We start from the raw sequence: 17,478 nt of genomic DNA, 5'->3' as shown, positions 1-17,478 counted from the left end.
TCGCTGTGAACCACGCTGGACCAAACGGGGTCAGTGGACTTCACCAGCAGCAGCTGTAGCTGCTGATGACGAAGCTTTTTATTAACTAGGGCGCAGACTCGCCGTGCCGCCGGAGTAACGATAATGATCAATTGTTACGTAATTGTTCGATGATGTGTTTTATGGTTGCGCGTCAATGGGAGGAAAAATATTCACGTTTTCGTCCTACACTAGACACGGAGCACTAGAGACAGATTTTGTTCAATTTCATTATTCGTTCAACAAGGATTAAATTGGTTAGCGCTGTAAAAGTACGCCGCCGACTAGAAAACACTTGTCACTTATATTATTCTATTAGTCAACGACCACACCTGGTGCCACGAATCGGCGGCGCTATGAGCGGAGAGCTTCTTTCGTAATACTATTCGAAGATTGCGTAGTGAGGTGTTTTACGTCTCTTTCAGTGCTTTGAGTAAGGGGTCTTAGCTTTGTTTTTTTGGTAGACACAAGCCAAATCTGCATTTGAGAAGCATCCGGTTGAACCTTGGTACAGCCAACCGTCATCGAGTCGAAAATTTCGGATTGAAGGAAACAGTCGAACAATTTAAAACAATAATACTTTTTATTTAATCGCAACCTTACCACTAACACTTAACACACTCACGGGGCTTGACTAATCGGAACGGAAATTAACTTGCTCTACTCTACTGGGTTTTCGACAGGTACGGATCTGGTACCTCTTTTAGGTGTTCGATCTTGGTTGTGATGTACGTTCCATCTCCTGTTGACACAAAACAAACGAAATGACGTAGATTAAGATCAGCAAAGTGCGTTCAATTTGTTTAGTTAACCAACCGAGCACTTACCGTATTTGTTGACTGTTCTTTGGACAAGTTCCTTCGACGGTTCCTTCAGATCGTACGCCCAGCCGATTTTGGCAAACAAGTCTATCCAGAAAGTGGTGATGTTGGTGCGATAGTTGCCCATTTCAGCCGCTTTGTAGTCCCAGGGAAACACGTGATGGTAGTTGTGCCAACCTTCGCCCATTGCCACGATCGAAACCCACTTGTTCTCTACCGGTCGGATGCGCCTAAGGAAGAACATTCGTCAAATATTGTTTTACTAACAACCAAGAAGCTGATCACTTACTTGTCATAAGGCCTGTGGCCGTAGATATGCGCTGCGCTGTTTACCAACCAGGTAAAGTTGAGCGTCATCGTGTTTCTCAGCAAGCAGTTGGCCAGGAAGGACAGGAGGAAACCTTCACCGAAAAAGTACCACGGAATCACCGACGGAAGGACGTAAGTGAACAAAGTCTTCAGCAGGGGGAAGAATCGCTGATGGAATCGGACCACCGGGTCGGCCAGCAGGTCGGTCATATCGATCAGGCGACCCTTTTTGATGCATTCCGGGTGCTTTCTTAGCAGCAGCCAACCTACGTGGGCGTAGAAGAAGCCTCGGTTCGAGTTGTGCGGATCGGCATCCGTTTCGGAGTACTTATGGTGGATACGGTGATCGCGGACCCACTCGTGCAGACTGTTGTGGCCGGACATGCAGAAGCAAATCATCAGAAGGATGCGAAGCGGCAGCTTTGCTTTGTAGGCTCGGTGGGTCCACAATCGATGGGCGCCGGCCGTTACGCCAAAGCCGGCGCATCCTCCTACAAATATTCCTAGAAACAAAAAAAGGGTAAATTTTTAGTAAATTTCTTCACGTTGTTTGAGCTTGAATTTAAAGTTTTTTGGCGATCTGACGCAAGTGGAAGCCGAAAACCGAATGCTAATTGTGCGAGAAGTACACAGTACTAGTACGGTGAAGGTTAGCAGCCGGTTGGTTCAATGTCATGTATATTGGTCCAGCAAACCGATCGGTCACCATACCATACCGAGGTATATCCATTACATAAGATGTCGAGTTGTGTACTTTCGCTTTTCGGGTGTGCACACGAGGAGGATTTTCGGTGGCCTCTACAGATTCACTCGGACAGTTAGAGACAGAGGGAGATAAAACTGGTTTTGGTTTCCTTGCACAACTAGACTCAACTGAATGACTGAATTAATCCCGACGCCGACGCCGAAAGTTTGATGAAGTTCGTTTGGTGGGTACTGGGCTAGACTATCTTCTACCTATAAATTTCCATTTGAAAGTAGCGTCGATAACATTTTTATTGTTACACAATGTGACATTTGATGAATAGTGTATGGCTAAGATGAGTTTGACACTACCAAAGATTATCACACAGGCTTGTTGGATGTGGTAAAAACCGGAACCGGAGTTACATTATATGTTTTAGGAAACATGGCTATTAAAGGTCGGAAGTTTGTGTGTAATATTTTGTCTTATTGCAGTGTAAAATGTGTAAAATTGATTTAAAAATGCTTCTTCGGTGTAAGGAACAACTTGAAACAGCAGATAAATGAGGGACAATGATGTCTGATCAAACATAGCGAAATATACCCCGGCAATTATAAATCGCAGTAACGTGGGAAAAGTATAATAGCATTACGTAACATTTCCTGTTAGTTTTTCTCTAGTAATTTCTTACAAAAACAAAGTGATTCCCAAAAATTAAATGCACATTCTTTTTCGATTCAGTGGGCAACTAGGATAGTAGTTAAATCACTTGTGAGGTAGGCCAACCTTCATTGTTTTTTTTTTTTTTAGAAATGTTGGACCGTTACTTTCTGCCATCGCATTAGGTCCACAGTGAATAGATTTAATCATCAGATCGCCGCAAATAGTGTTGACGATAAGCCCAAAATAGCATTTTAACAAGGAACGAACAAGATTTGTTGTCTGTTAAAGATTTCGCAGGTCAGTGACGAAACGTCAGACAGTAATAAACAAAGTCGTTCTATTTTTGAAACTGCCCAGATGAGAATACACCCAACGTACATTGGAATTATGTTTGTTCTGAATAACGTCAATTCTAAGCAAAAACCCGGTTTCTTAGAAATTTAGCCGAGTAAGGTAACATCCATTATTTACTTAACGCAAGATATCAGTTTTTTGACACTTTTTCTTGCGTATGCGACAAAACGTAACGTTGTTCATGGCTTCCTTCGTGGATCTCAATATTCAACTCACTTGTGGAAATCGTTTTCTTTCGAGTTCCTCAACGCATTTTACGGGTGTTTCCTTGGTAGAATTGGTTTCACATTTTAACTTGTAACTTTCAAATACAGTGAAGCCTCCAGGAGTCGATATCGAAGAGACTATCGACTCATAGAATAAATTTTAAAAGGCGTCAATTATTCATACAATAGATTGCATCTCCCAGCTGGTCTCGAGGTACGATGCTGGCCCAACAAGCCAGGCGTCGTATGTTCGAGTCTCGGCTCGGGAGAGACTGTTAGTGTCAGTAGAAATTGTGTCCTGTACACTTAACAGTTGGCTGCGAAGTCTGTGTATAGTAAAACAGAAGGTCGAATTCAGATACGAAAATCACAATTCTAAGAAAATAATTCAAATATGGCAATAATATGTCAAATATTATGTATTGAATAATGATATGTTTTATTGAAATAATGTATTCGGCAATGTTATAGATAATAAAGCTGCAGTTCTGGAGAAAAAATTCACCATATTAAAGTAACTTTTCCTTTGGTAGCAAAAATTGAAAAAAATTCTAAGAAATGAAAACATTTTTATATACCCGTAAATTTTTTGAACTATAAATCTAGCATCTCTTGATATCATGTGTCAAAATATGCAGATGTTAAAATGAGTTGAGGTCATCTAATAAAATGTCTTTATTTTAGAGGTTTTTAGCTGGTTCTCCTCTCCTTTCAAAAGAATTTTTTGTCCGAATCATAAATTCAGTTAGATATTAGGAAGCAAAATTTTTTGATAATTTTGAAGCTTCCGGTATTATTGCTGTTGAGTTCGTTATTTCGTCCAGTTTCGCTAACTAAATTTGTTAAAAATCCGATCTAGCCAATCACATTTGGAGCAAGTCAGCACATTATTCCTTCATTTCTTAGTTTTATTCATCCTCAGCGCGAGTTGAGATGTCATTTACTCTTTCACGTCAGAAGAAGTTGGAATTTGAAAACAACATCGGCTCATCGAAACCGAACAACTAGCAAAGTTACCATGCGGGACCATCGAGCGGAGGAGGCATCGAGTAATAGAAATAACGACTACTAGGATTGAGTTTGTATGGGAAATCGAAGGGACTGAAAATATCATCGAGTATAGGAAAATATCGACTTATAGAACATCGACTCATGGAGGTTTGACTGTAGAACATTGATTCGTTATCAAATCCAATAGTGATTATTCACGCTATAAAATCTTTTAAGTAAAGTTAAGTGTGTTGAAATTTACCAAGCAATTTTCGGAAAAATCGCGTGGGTCTACAGGGTGTTGTAGGCGCCCACCTTGTGCATTCTTTGTATTGGTATTGGTGTCAGCTCTACCTTTTATGCAGGGTAGCGGAAACTTTCCTCTGTTGGATGAAGATTAGAGTTTGCAATATTCCCGGGAACTGATTTCCCGGGAAACGGGAATAAAAAATCGCATTTCCCTGGAATTCCTGTGAACCGCGAATAGAAAAAAATTCTTAGCACAAAGGGATTTAAAATAAAGTTGATTCATAAAAAGTAACAAATAAATAATCGTTTACAATTTCATTTCCAATTCGCATGAAAAACGAATTGAAAAAAATACAAAGCATATTCAAGTTTAGAATCTTGCGATCGACTTTTGTTGCAAATATTTGCAGAAGAAGAGGTTAGAGGATTTTTATGTCGTCAAACAATCATTTTAGATCCGCTGACAATTTTACGTTAAACCAAAATAATGTAATTTATTCTGTAAAATTTTGCTTGAGTCCGTTAAATCACTGCTGGTGTTTGAATTCTGGAATACTTCTAAATCACTGATTTCAGCTCTTGCTACATTTTATTAAAAACTGAAGTGTCCAATTATTTTTGTCCACTTTGTTGAAGAAAAAACTTAACGTTAGGCAGGCAGGCAGCTGAGACAAATATTCGCTATATTTGGTACGGTATTTTTTGGGCAAAATATTTCTTCTGGATAATATTTGCTATACTATTACACTGTTACAAATATTTGCTCAAAACTTTGTTTGCTTAAACGCTAGCAAAGCCTCTTAGCACATTTAAACTTATTTGAAGTTGCTCTCACCATTGATTAGAGAGTAGGATTCCGTGTAAGAATTTGAGTAGATGAACTGGAACGTTATTTCTCCAGTTTCTGGTTTTCTATGGATTTCAAAATTGTTTGTCAATTTACAGGAATTTTTTTTTTATCAATTCTAAAATTCGCTATTGCAAATAATCGCCTGATTTTTCGGTTTCTGAATAACACAGCAAATATTAATGACAAAAAATTGGAGCAATTAACTCAATAATACAAGGCGAACAATTATTATTCAAGCAAATAGTTGCTTCGTGTAGTACCCACTTTAGTGCTGCTATACAGTTTGGCGACGTCAATTTCGTGTTTTAAGAGATTAATTAGGTTTATTACACTTTTGCATAGGAAACTATATTAAACTTAGCGGAATTTTTCAAGAGACTCGGGAATCCCGGGAAATCGTTCCTGGGATTGCAAACCCTAATAAAGATAGATCCACATAATATTTACTATGGCGCCTATAGTGGCGGTTACGAGAAACCAATGGCAGCGCAGTGATGGGAAAGGTTGGTTTACATAGTGGTGAAAGTTTCATCGAATTCGAGTCAGTGGATCAAAAATGTTTGACGATGGAATGTGAAAGACGTTAGAAAATTTTGCACTCTCGCGTTGAAAATCCGACGTGGTCTGGTGCAAAAATTGCAAAGTGCCTCAAATTTCCCAAATCAACCGTAAGCAGCGTGCTGAAACGATTCAATGAAACTCCAACGCTAAATCGCGCTGATCACAGCAACCGCAGAAGTGGAACGATTGACAAGCGGTTTCGATTGAAAGTCTGCAGAGCAGTTTGGACGAACTCTGGGATTACCCTGCGCGATTTGGATAAGAAGTTTTCGGCACAGTTCGTTTTGTTCGATAAATCTGTCGGCGTGAAGGTCTGCGGTCGTTCCACGCCAGTAAGCACCCCAATAGGACCCTCAAACAAAATCTCGTTGCCAAACGCCGTGCTAGGATGCTGTATAAGAAAGTTTTGACCAAATTCGACGGCTGCATTTCAATGGACGGTGAGACATGTTTAAAACGGAATTCGCGTAGCTCTCAGGACAAAAATTTTATATGTCCAAGCGCTAGGGTGATGTCGCCAAGCGGTTTTAATTCGTGTTTGCTGACAAGTTCGTTCGGAAGCTGATGGTGTGGCAGGGGATCTGCAGCTGTGGCAAAAAACGAAGGTTTTTATTACCGGATCAACCGTGAATGGCCAGGGGTACAAGGATCAGTGCCTTCGGAAGTGGATTTTGCCGTTCATCCAATCACATGACGGGCCGGTGAAGTTGTGGTCAGATTTGGGAATTGCTAGATTTTCGTCTAATTGAAAAATATTGGACAATAATAGAGAGCGAGTTGAAAAAAAAGTGACAGAACGATAAAAAACCAGCTGATTTACATAGATGGTGGAAGAAAATGGCCGATCGAGTTGACAGTTCCACTATGCAGAAGATGTTGGGCGGTATAAGTGCGTGAATTCATTCGAACTCAGATGAATAATTCTTTCTGCATTTATCCTTTAAAGGTCAATAAATTTGATCCAAAATGACATCTTAAGATTTTTTGTACGTGTTTTGATGATGATATGTCCCATTTTGTGCGACCAAATATTAAATGGATAAAGCTTTATTGCTCCCCAAACCACCATAGCTGAAGAATTCTGGAATCGTTCCACTCCTCTTCTATTGGCTAATATATCACGAAGACATGTGGTCCCCGTGGCTCTGTGGTTAGCGATGTCGATCGGCTAGCTCTCCCACACGATTGTGATATCGGGTTCGATTCCCGATCAGGTCGAGGATCTTTTCAAGCTGGAAATTTTACCGACTCAGCACTGGGGCACGGTGTATCGTTGTACTTATTATAAACATGCAAAATGTGCCAAAAACAATATCGATAACAAATTCTCTCAACTAATAATCGAGTTGATCAAGACCGCTTTAGACCCACAGGCTAGCGTGCGATATTGTAGCGTGCGATATTGTTTATTGTTTATCACGAAGACATGTTCCATACACAAGATCATTCTGCTTGTTCAAATCGCCTCCAACGTAAACAATTTTTCATCCGAAGAAATTATGCGTGCGTCTTCAGTAACAAGCAAAATTTGATAACCCAGTCGGAAATGTTTTTGCGAGATAATCCGTGAATCTGTTATTTCTTGAAAGCTTCAAGGTTAGTTTTGATTATTTGATGCATAGTGTTTTGACTTATGTTTATTTCACGAGTCATTTTTTTGCAGGAAACGTTTGTTAACTGCTTTGATCACCGTTGCAGTTCGTACCGCACACTCCGTATTTACCTGGTTTCGGTTTTGGAACAACCATGCCAGTTTCCTCGAATCGTTTGATGGTCCTGTACACGGAAGATCTGCTCAAATTTAAAAGTGATTGCTTTCTTCTGATCTGTGTGTTGCTATTTCCAGCAAGATACAAGATCTTGATTTGTTCTCTACTCGAATTTATTGCTATTTTATTCTAAAAAAAGTGAAACACTGGCTTTATCTCTTACAAGTAAACTACAAACACTCAAATGCACTCAAATGTGTGTATCACTTTCACGGTGACACCCTGTATAGGCTAACCGACGCGCATGGTGTCGACTAGCTGGCAATTGTTATTTGTTTACCGAGCACGATGAAGGAGTACCACAACGTCGTAGTAAAAGCGTTTGCGAAAGGTGAGTAACCTATTCCGACGGTTGAAATCCCATTAGGTGAAACGGAATTCCATCAATACCACCATCCGTCGGTACTTAGGAGCAGCCATCATTCATCGACAAATGAATCGCTCGATCCGGAAGACCACTTTCGATTGTACTGCCCACAACATTATGACAAAGAACCTAGGATACAAGCCGTACAAAAAACGCAAGGTTCACGGTGTAACGGAGGCTACAACGAAGAAGAGGCTGGACAGAGCAAACTGATACTTTCGCGGCACGCAGGCGAGAAGTTCGTGTTTTTTTTTGAGAAATTCTTTGTCTTGCAGAAGCCGACGTTGGCCAGCATACCCGCGTCTCAAAGAAGCATTTCACGATTTCAGAGCGCAGTGTCGGTGATGATTTAGGGACCGTATTCAGACGTGGAGAGCTCCCACTGGTGTTTATCGAGAAAAACGTGAAGAACCCTGGTAAAGCACATGACGTCTTTCTATAGAACGGCATACCCGCCAACACGGCGAATATCGTCCAAGCGTGGTATCGGGAGAATTCGACTGATTTTCTCAATAAGACATTGTGGCCTCCTAGCTCCCCGGACCTTATTTCCTCTTTTTTTTATTGCAGGTAGAAGGAAAATTTGCTACCAAACACCTGAGAGACCAACCTCAGGTAGTGTGAGGTTTGACCCACTAAAAACCCTCCAGTTTCCAGCCCATAATACTCCCCGGGACGACCGCTAGGTATTGCTTCGGGGAGCGGCTTTTATGCTGTGTGCAACCTCCTGGCTCAATCAAGTCTCTTTGCTAGTTAGCTAACTAATCTGGGTACTGGCAGTTAGCTAATACTGGCGTGTCGGTGGTCAACCTGTCACCTGCTCTGCAACTCTAGGACTATTTGATAGGCGGCTGCACAAACCGTCCTCCAGATGTTCGGGTCTTCACACATCCTCTGAACTAGGTTGTCCGGATCCGGAGGGTTGTCTGGCCCGCTCACCACTATCTTGTCGCTCCGCGCACGCGCAAAACGAGGACATACGAAGAAGACATGCTCAGCAGTCTCTTTCACATTCACGCACAAGGGGCACATGGGGGACCCCGCATGCCCGAACCTGTTTCGGTACTGCCTAAAGCAACCATGACCTGACAGGATCTGTGTCAGGTGGAAGTTCACTGCTCCATGGCGCATGACGGACAGGACGCAGATTGCGTCGTATGGCACTGTACGGAACGCACTCGCAACCCTCAGGTACATGAGTCTGTAGGTTACTTCCAGTTAACCACGATAACTGTTAGTATTTTGGACCACTCTGGGCCCTCATACCTGAGTATGGACGAAACCACGCTGGCAAGAAGTTCACGCTTGCTGCCATTCACTGCTGAGCTATTCGACATTATTCGAGATAGTGCTGCAATAGCCGTTGAAGCTTTCTTTGCAAGCATAGTTGACGTAACTCTTGAATGTGAGCATATCGTCGACCATAACCCCCAAGAGCTTCAAAGATCGCTTTAAGGTGATGGTGCAGTTTCCGACCAGTTTTCTGACCGCCGCTTGTTGCTCTGATTTGCGGTTATTCACAACCGTGACTTCCTCTCAAGCATCTTGCCCGCAGTGTCCAGTAGGTGGATAGGCCTATGTGCCGCTTGGTCCCCTGGTGGTTTCCCAGCTTTCGGCAGTAAGACCAAACTCTGCCGCTCCAGGCACCTCTGCATGACTGCCCAAAACAGGCCGGGGGCCGTTTTAATCGCCAGCCTGATTGCCAGGTTAGGGATTCCATCTGGTTCCGGTCCCTTGCTCACCTTTAGGGAGTTGGCGATCACGATGAGTTCCTCATTCGTAACCTCTCCCTTGATCTCGACACGGCTATCGTCGCTCACAGATTGTATGTTTGGCAGGTTGGCTGACCATCTCTGGTCTGTCTCTGAGATACTGGAACGTCGGACGTGAGACTCGACTGCCGGAGGCCAAGGACTAGACTCGTGGCGTGGAAGGAGTCCCCCGGTGATATGCTCCAGCATCGCTGGTGATCGCTCTGCAGACGCCAGCACGCTTTTGGTCTTGCCCATCACGATCCTATAGGCGTTACCCCACGGGCTCGTATTGCAATCGCACATAGCCTATCATGCTGGCCATGCGGGGCGAATATAAAGTTAGCACCATGGACCAATTGAGAAGCTCATTTCCAAAATCTGGTACGAAAAGAAGATGGACTCACGTGCAAATCTTTTGAGAAATGTATCAAGCTCTTCAATAGCACAAAGGAGAGGGGAAAGGTTTACTCGACACTGCAAAAAATAATGTAAAGAGAAAAATTTAAAAAATCAACCATTTTAATTAAACTGACCATTTGAGGAAATGCGCGAATATTTAGAAATCTGCGCAAGAAAATCTTAATTGTGGAAGTCGCGTTAAGTAATCGAATTAATCAAAAAGTGCCTGCCCTGCTTCAAGGACATAGTAACAAAGGTCAGAACAGTTTGGTTTGTAGTTTTATGAAAACATGCTTTATAGGAAAATAATTAGGCGCTTTTATAAACAAACAAAAGCAGCACCCATGGGAAGTCCATTTTCATCTTCTTATGGAAATTTTTATGGCACACATTTCCGAAATTTGTTGAAGGAAAATTAATTTATATTCAGATAAGTTATGGAGAGAAGAGGGCAATGTTACAGAGTCCGCTCTCCGTGGTCGTGTGCTCGAATCTCAGTAAAATCAGGCCACACGATGTCAAGAAACTTAAGTATGGGGCTTCCTTTCGACAAAATAAGTCTCTCTTGTAATAACACTGCCCAGAGGGACGTATAGTTGATACCTCTCCAGTGATTTATGATTTGGAGGAACGAACTTGGTATAATGGAGCATGAGCGAAACTGGAAAGGTAAAAGCATGCACATAAGCACGGATGAACAAATAAGCATGTCACTTACTCTCAACAGTAGTATTTATAATAATAAGTGTGACAGCAGACCCCCAGGTGATATCACAATAGATCAACGTTTTTTGTCGCAGTGAGTAGACCATACAGGACAAACAAGTTATGTAGACTTTTTAGAGATTTTTGTTTCAAACTGTCTTCAATTTCGAAAAAAGGTTACAGTACAAAATTTTGAGTTTACAACAAATAAACACCAATTTAAAGTGCTTCTTGGTCGAAATAAGACTGAGAAACTTTGACTCTTACTAAAAAAAAAAAAAAACAAAGCAAAATGAATTGGAACACATTTTTTTTAATAGCCAAATATAATTGACTACAATAAAAAAAAACATTTAGGCTTTTCTCGATGGAACTCAACTAAAGACATAATAAATAATTTACGAAATTCAATTAAGCTTTGTTTTATATGGTACGTTTTCAAAATATTTTTTGTATTTATTTTAACTTTGTTGCTTCACAGACAACAAGGGTAACTCATTCGTAATCGTAGCTCAGTATCTACAGAGAAAAAAGCGCTGCCAGCCCCACCCTTTAAAAAAAAAAAACAAATTCATGTTGTTCATCACAAGCCGAATTTTTATTATTCTTCGCAACGTATATCGAGCCAAGCAAGGACATTTCGCCATCCATGCTGCGATGTTCTGTATGTCGCGAGTTTGAAGGATCAGAAGACTTCCTGCAAGCCACCGCACAGCTGCTGCACGTTTTTTTGTTTCCCTTTCTCGAATAGTTTAAAATAATCACTTCGTCGGTTGAGTTTAGCCATTATCGGATGGGTGATAATTGCTTCTGTAAAGGTGTCTGCCTTCACAATGGTCTTGGCAGTGAAAAACACCGAAAAGAAGCCTGATGGGTCAGCTACGTAGTTGATCATCCGTGACAATCCCTTCGTTGATGTTTCCCGCAAAAAAAAAAATCATTTGACTCATGATACTGAGAGCAATTAAAGCTAAGCTATTTAGTGACTCAGAGGTAGAAGATGAGATAGCTTACAGCTATCTTCCAGTGGTTTCATCGCAGAACGAATCAGTCTAGAACACCGTCTGGCGAATTGTCGTAATAGTGTTTCTGGAAGCCTCCGAAACGAATCGGAGAACCTGTTTTGCCTGAAAGCTCACAAATAAAGCATTTCATCCAAACAAACACAGCAAGACGGATATTCACGAATGAATTCCGTTAGAGCAAAACAAATGCTAGTCTTAAAAAAAATAAAAATAAAAGGAAAATAACGAAAAAGAACGCAAAGTGCAACGCTGCTGCCGGTATCACCTCTTTTGGGTGTGTTTATTTTTATTTGCGTGCAAACTCGAATGGGCAAATGAACAAGGTCAAGTGTGGATGGGTGAATCTAACCTGTACACCATGTCTTCTTACCGATGATTAATCGTGACTACATTTAGTGTTTTCAAACGCTTTTATGTAAAAAACACAGCAATCATCATTTGGAATGCAGTTTGAAATTTAAAAATTTCTTGTGAACAGCATTGACTGTTTTTGCTATATAAACTATGCAGCTCTTGAAATGTTGAAACGAAACATGTCTTAGAAATGTTGAAACGAAACTTTCAATTAAAGCAGTTTGATTCGGCTTGTTTATTAAGTTTATTAATAGTATATTAAGTTGTTCAACAATGTATTATTGAATAGATCGAAATAGCTTGAGCAAAAAGTAGATTTTTTTTCGAAATTCCCGTATAACAATATTTTTTCAAAAATTTTTACTTTTAAGCTGTTTGACCGGTTGTCAATGTCCATGCTTAACTTGCTCCAAATACGCGAATAAATTTCAAGTTATTTTGACTGGAAACCAAATATACCACCGAAAACCAAAAATATTTATTTTGGCATGACGCTAAATGCTGACACTGTTTGTTAAAATGTTGATTAATAATTATTAAACTGATCATTTGAATTGGTTATAATTTCCTTATTCAGTTTACTGGAATACTTTTTTGTGACCGTAAGAAATTCATAAGAAAAAAAATCCCATACTGAAAATAAAATTTTCTAGGTATGGTGGTAGAAATGTAGCTAGTAATGCAGAGTTCAATGGATTTTTTTTATGATATACTCGTAGCAATTTTTTTTCTAGTTTTAACAGAGTTCATAACATTCTTTTAGTTTGCCGATGTCACAATCCTCGGAAACGAAGTAACGATCGCGAGCTATACGAAAACAATTAATCAAATCCAATTCGCAAGCTAGAGCCAACAATAAACTGTATAAAGAACTAAGAAATAAAAACGGTACACCACAAACCGAAAGACTAAGCGAGAATAAAAGAAAAACCGAAAGACACAACAAAGATAACTAATTAGCGGGGCCGCTTGAATGTCCTTGAACGCACACACTGTGTGATTTCGCCAGTGTTGTCTGATTAACATTCAAAACTGAGTGAAGGCTTCCGCCTTCGGGTTCGACCAAGCGAATCCTCACGTCTCTAGTGTGGTCGAATTTACTTGAGCGCTTACATCATTCTAATTAAGGATGGATAAAACACCCATAAACTATCTAAAGTAAAACACATCCTGCAGTGCACTTTACAACAATAAAAAACGTCACAGAATTTACACCACGAAACAGAGTTCAAAACTTTCGCTTTTGTTTCTCTCATGCATAAAGCGCCCCCAATTTCCACCGAATCTGTGAACTGGAACGCGTTACGAAACGCATCGGCACCAAAAAAGAGAGCAGTCGCTGCACTTCTCCGTCATTTTGCATCTATGCGTGATCTACTCACCCCAGAGCCAGGTGTAGACAGTGGACTCCCACACGTACACGAGGAAAAGAGCCGCCGTAACCAGATGCAGAAACCCGATCATGGCCACATTTTTCCACTTAATTTCTGCACCGAACTTCCAGCCAAACTTATCCGCCAGCTGATCCTGGAGCCACTTTCCAAGGGCGGATTGGTGCCAGCGATTATAGTGCTCCATATAGGCGTTCAGCTCCTTTTCGCTGACGGTCATGTCGTCGCCCATGGTGATTTCGTTGTTGTTGGTGTCATGATAGATGGCCTTCATTTTGGCTGAACTGTCCGCGCCGTCCGGCAGGGTACCGGGTGACGCCTTCATCGGTGCCTCCATGGCACTGGGAATCGTCATCCTGCAGCCTGGTCTTGTTCTCAAACAGGACACTGTAGTCGAAAAAATATCACGTCTCTTCTATTTTTTTACGAAATCACGTCCGAACGCGACTCATCCCCCGTGCAAACTGTCATCCAGTGTATCGGTACCCTTAGTTTTAGTTAAACTTCACTTTATCGAAACAAAGATCACTTTGCGCACAGCCGAAAATCGCAGTTGAAACAACGAACCGTGAGACCGCGTGGCGAAAATTTTGGAACCGAAGGAGAGGGCCTAACGCTTGTATTTATAGAGATATTCCTCGGCTTGGCTGCTGAACGTCTGTCTCAACGAATGTTGCATCCCCACCACCACGCTTACGGCGTCGTTTGCTAGGAGATCAAATTGCCGAAAATTTTCGGTACGTTGTCTGCGATCAAACCAAACCACACAGCGTACGGCGCGCGACCGCCGCGCCGGTAATATGACAGCAAGATCGCGCCAAATCACCGATGGTCGAATATCGACCATTTTTGATTTGAATGAAACTTTGCACACGTATTTGGCTCAGCAAACTGAGCATTTTCCACAGATGGAGCGATTTTTTACACCCATGAGTTACATTCTAAAAGGGCGTATGCCTTTTGGCATAGGTTTTATTCGAAGCATTGTAGCCCAGAAACCGTTGGTTGTATAGAAAAACTGTCTGAGAATGAGTTGTAGGGAATTAAAAATGCACCATAAAAAAAATATACACTGTACAAAAAAATTTTTTTTTGACCAAAATAAATTAAAAATAAACATTAAATTTCAATTTAAAAAAAAGAGTTGATTTTTTTTCTTATTTTTTTTTAAAGAAACTTGACGTTAATACGCAACTTTAAAAAAAAAGTCCAGGATGGAGAAATGAAAAATAATTTTTTATGGTAGATTAATTTTTTTATAAAAATTCTAATTCAAACATTTTTCAAAATATTTGTATTCTGATGATTTCAAAAGATGCAGAGAGTCATTTTGAATCAAAAAGCTCTTGGTAGTAAACATTCTAAACGCATTGGTTTTCGAGTTATTTTAAATTTAAGCTCGATAAATTTATTATATTTCGGAAAATACACATTTTTCTTAATTTGTCCATGGTTCTCCAGCAAAAACCTTACGTTCATTGGAATGCTTGATCAAAAATATACAATTCATTCTTTAACAACAAAACGATTGGATAAATAACTCAAGCGCTAAAACTTAGCCTACCTACACGTTCCCCCTTGCCGAATGTTTTATAAAAAATATGTTTGTCGTGCAACACTACCTACAGTGGTGGGCACCGCTAACCGAAAATTTAGCGACGCTAATCGCTAAGTCGCTAACCGGAAAGTTTAGCTCGATAATCGCTTAACGCTAACCGCTAAGCCCACATTAGCGGAATTTTCGCTAATCGCTAACTTATTAATATGTAAATAGTCATATCACTATATTCATTGCTCGTGTTTTGTAAGATTTGAACCACTTTGATCTCTTGTGGTAAAACCAACGAAAACAAATACTTTTGAGAGCTATTTACAATAAGAGGTTCACAATGCGGTGTTCATACTTGATTTTGTAAAAACAAGGAGTAACAAAAGTTATTCAGCTTGCATAAAAAATAAAAAACTTTGGAATATTTTCATAAAATTCAATTATTATCTGAATCGAAAAGGTAAAACCAAAGTTGACATAATTTCAGGCGCATTGCAATTTTCAAAAGTTCTTGGTTGCCAAAAATTCAATCTAGACCTTGAGCTTGTTCTGAAAAATGCTCCTGTGGCTTGTACGATAACTGGAACTCCATTCTAGGGGAAAAAAAACTGGCTTGCACTTATGTCGTAAAAAGAGGAACTCTAGACAATTGAGACATTTAAACGTTGTTTGAATGAAACATTCGTTCCAAAAGTAATTTTCGCAGTAAAGTATGTTCATCTTTCGAAGCAATTTACGTACGCCACCAGCAATTCACAGTTTTTCTAAATAGTTATATCGTCGCTTCTCTACAAAATTTAGCGAATTAGCGATTAGCGTTTCGAAGGCCAAAATTTTAGCGACGCTAACAGTTTCGCTAACCAGTTCAAAAATTAGAGAAATCGCTAAACCGCTAACTGAATATTAGCGTCGCTAGTTAGCGATTAGCGAATTAGTGGAATGGTGCCCACCACTGACTACCTACTTGTTTACTAATACTAACTGTTTTTAAAGTACGCAACCAATAACTACTGGGTTACTTATAATATCTGTTTTCGTATATAAATACGATTGCACTACTCCAGATGTGTTAGTAACAGTTTGCATTTTGTGAAGATGAATTAAGTGAAATTGGAATACACCAAGCCCAGATGCTGTAAACCCTTTCCTGGTCATCGGTGCTCATCAAGCTTACGCAAATTAAACGAATACGTTATTGCAAAATTAAAAACATTGAACAGTCAAGCTCATTTTAATACGTCTTTATCAATTTGTGATTCGTTTAGTTGTTTGAATGATAGTCAAGCCACCATTCATCCCTTCGTTGTTTACTATTCAGAATCTGGAACACTTAAGAATACCAGCTTCATCATAATATCGGAAGTACTCCATCATGATACTGTTGCGGTTCAGGTGTTCATTGCCAAATTAATGAGTTTTTTGAAAACAACAATAGAGTTGGAAAAAGCGATATTAATGTCTGATGGAGCTGCCTCACAATATAAAAATAGAAAAAACTTTGCAAGTTCAAAACAAAATATAACGTCGATGCAGATTGGCATTTTTTTGCGACTTCTCATGTTAAAGGCCCATGCGATGCAATTGGTGGCATATTAAAACGAATGGCAGGAAATGCAAGTTTAGCTAAAGAACATGAACATCCCATTACAAGCGCAAAAGAATTGTAAGATTGGTCTAATCAGAAAAGTAATAAAAATTCATCAAAAATGTCATTTAGTTGGGTATAATATAAAGAATATGAACAAGGAGTAACAGAATGGAGCAATATTTTCAGAAAATCTATAATAATAGCTGCCACACAAAAGTATTACTCTTTTGTTTCGATTTCAGAAAAAAAGATACAAACGAAGCTGTTTTCAAAAGATGACGAATATGATGTATATGAAATATAAGGTGAAACTAGTTCTGTAAAGTATCTATGTCATGAAAAAATATGTTCTTAAGATAATAAAACTCGAAAATAAATATTTGATTCTTATATATTTATATCACTTAGAACATTTAACTCTTTTCTTGAGAATTGTTCTCCCAATCGTTTTGTCGTCAAAGAATGAATTGTATATTTTTGATCAAGCATTTCAATGAACGTATGGTTTTTGCTGGAGAACCATGGACAAATTAAGAAAAACGTGTATTTTCCTAAATGATTATAATTTTTCGAGCTTAAATTAGAAATAACTCGAAAACCAATGCCTTTAGAATGTTAACTACCAAGAGCTTTTTGATTTAAAATGACTCGCTGCATCTTTTAAAATCATCAGAATACAAATATTTTGAAAAATGTTTAAATTAGAATTTTCATAAAAAAATTAATCTACCATAAAAAAATTATTTTTCAGTTCTCCATCCTGGACTTTTTTTTAAAAGTTGCGTATTAACGTCAAGTTTCTTTAAAAAAAATAAGAAAAAAATTCAACTCTCTTTTTTTAAATTGAAATTTAATGTTTATTTTTAATTTT

The 17,478-nt window shown here is 39.5% G+C and overlaps 1 protein-coding gene across 1 annotated transcript; it reads right to left on the bottom strand.

The window, feature by feature from the left end:
- Positions 1-593: 593 nt before the first annotated feature.
- LOC129718365 (acyl-CoA Delta-9 desaturase-like) lies at positions 594-14,078 on the bottom strand. The gene is made up of 4 exons (XM_055669080.1): positions 13,462-14,078; positions 1,129-1,651; positions 846-1,069; positions 594-760 (listed from the first exon to the last, which is right to left on the bottom strand). The coding sequence occupies exons 1-4, from the start codon at positions 13,823-13,825 to the stop codon at positions 684-686; spliced, it is 1,188 nt and encodes a 395-aa protein (XP_055525055.1). The 5' UTR covers positions 13,826-14,078; the 3' UTR covers positions 594-683.
- Positions 14,079-17,478: the final 3,400 nt, after the last annotated feature.

This window comes from Wyeomyia smithii, chromosome 1 (assembly GCF_029784165.1).
Source record: "Wyeomyia smithii strain HCP4-BCI-WySm-NY-G18 chromosome 1, ASM2978416v1, whole genome shotgun sequence".
NCBI classification, from domain to species: Eukaryota; Metazoa; Arthropoda; class Insecta; order Diptera; family Culicidae; genus Wyeomyia; species Wyeomyia smithii.
Note: the sequence above shows the minus strand (reverse complement) of the source record. Positions and strands in the feature narration are given on the sequence as shown.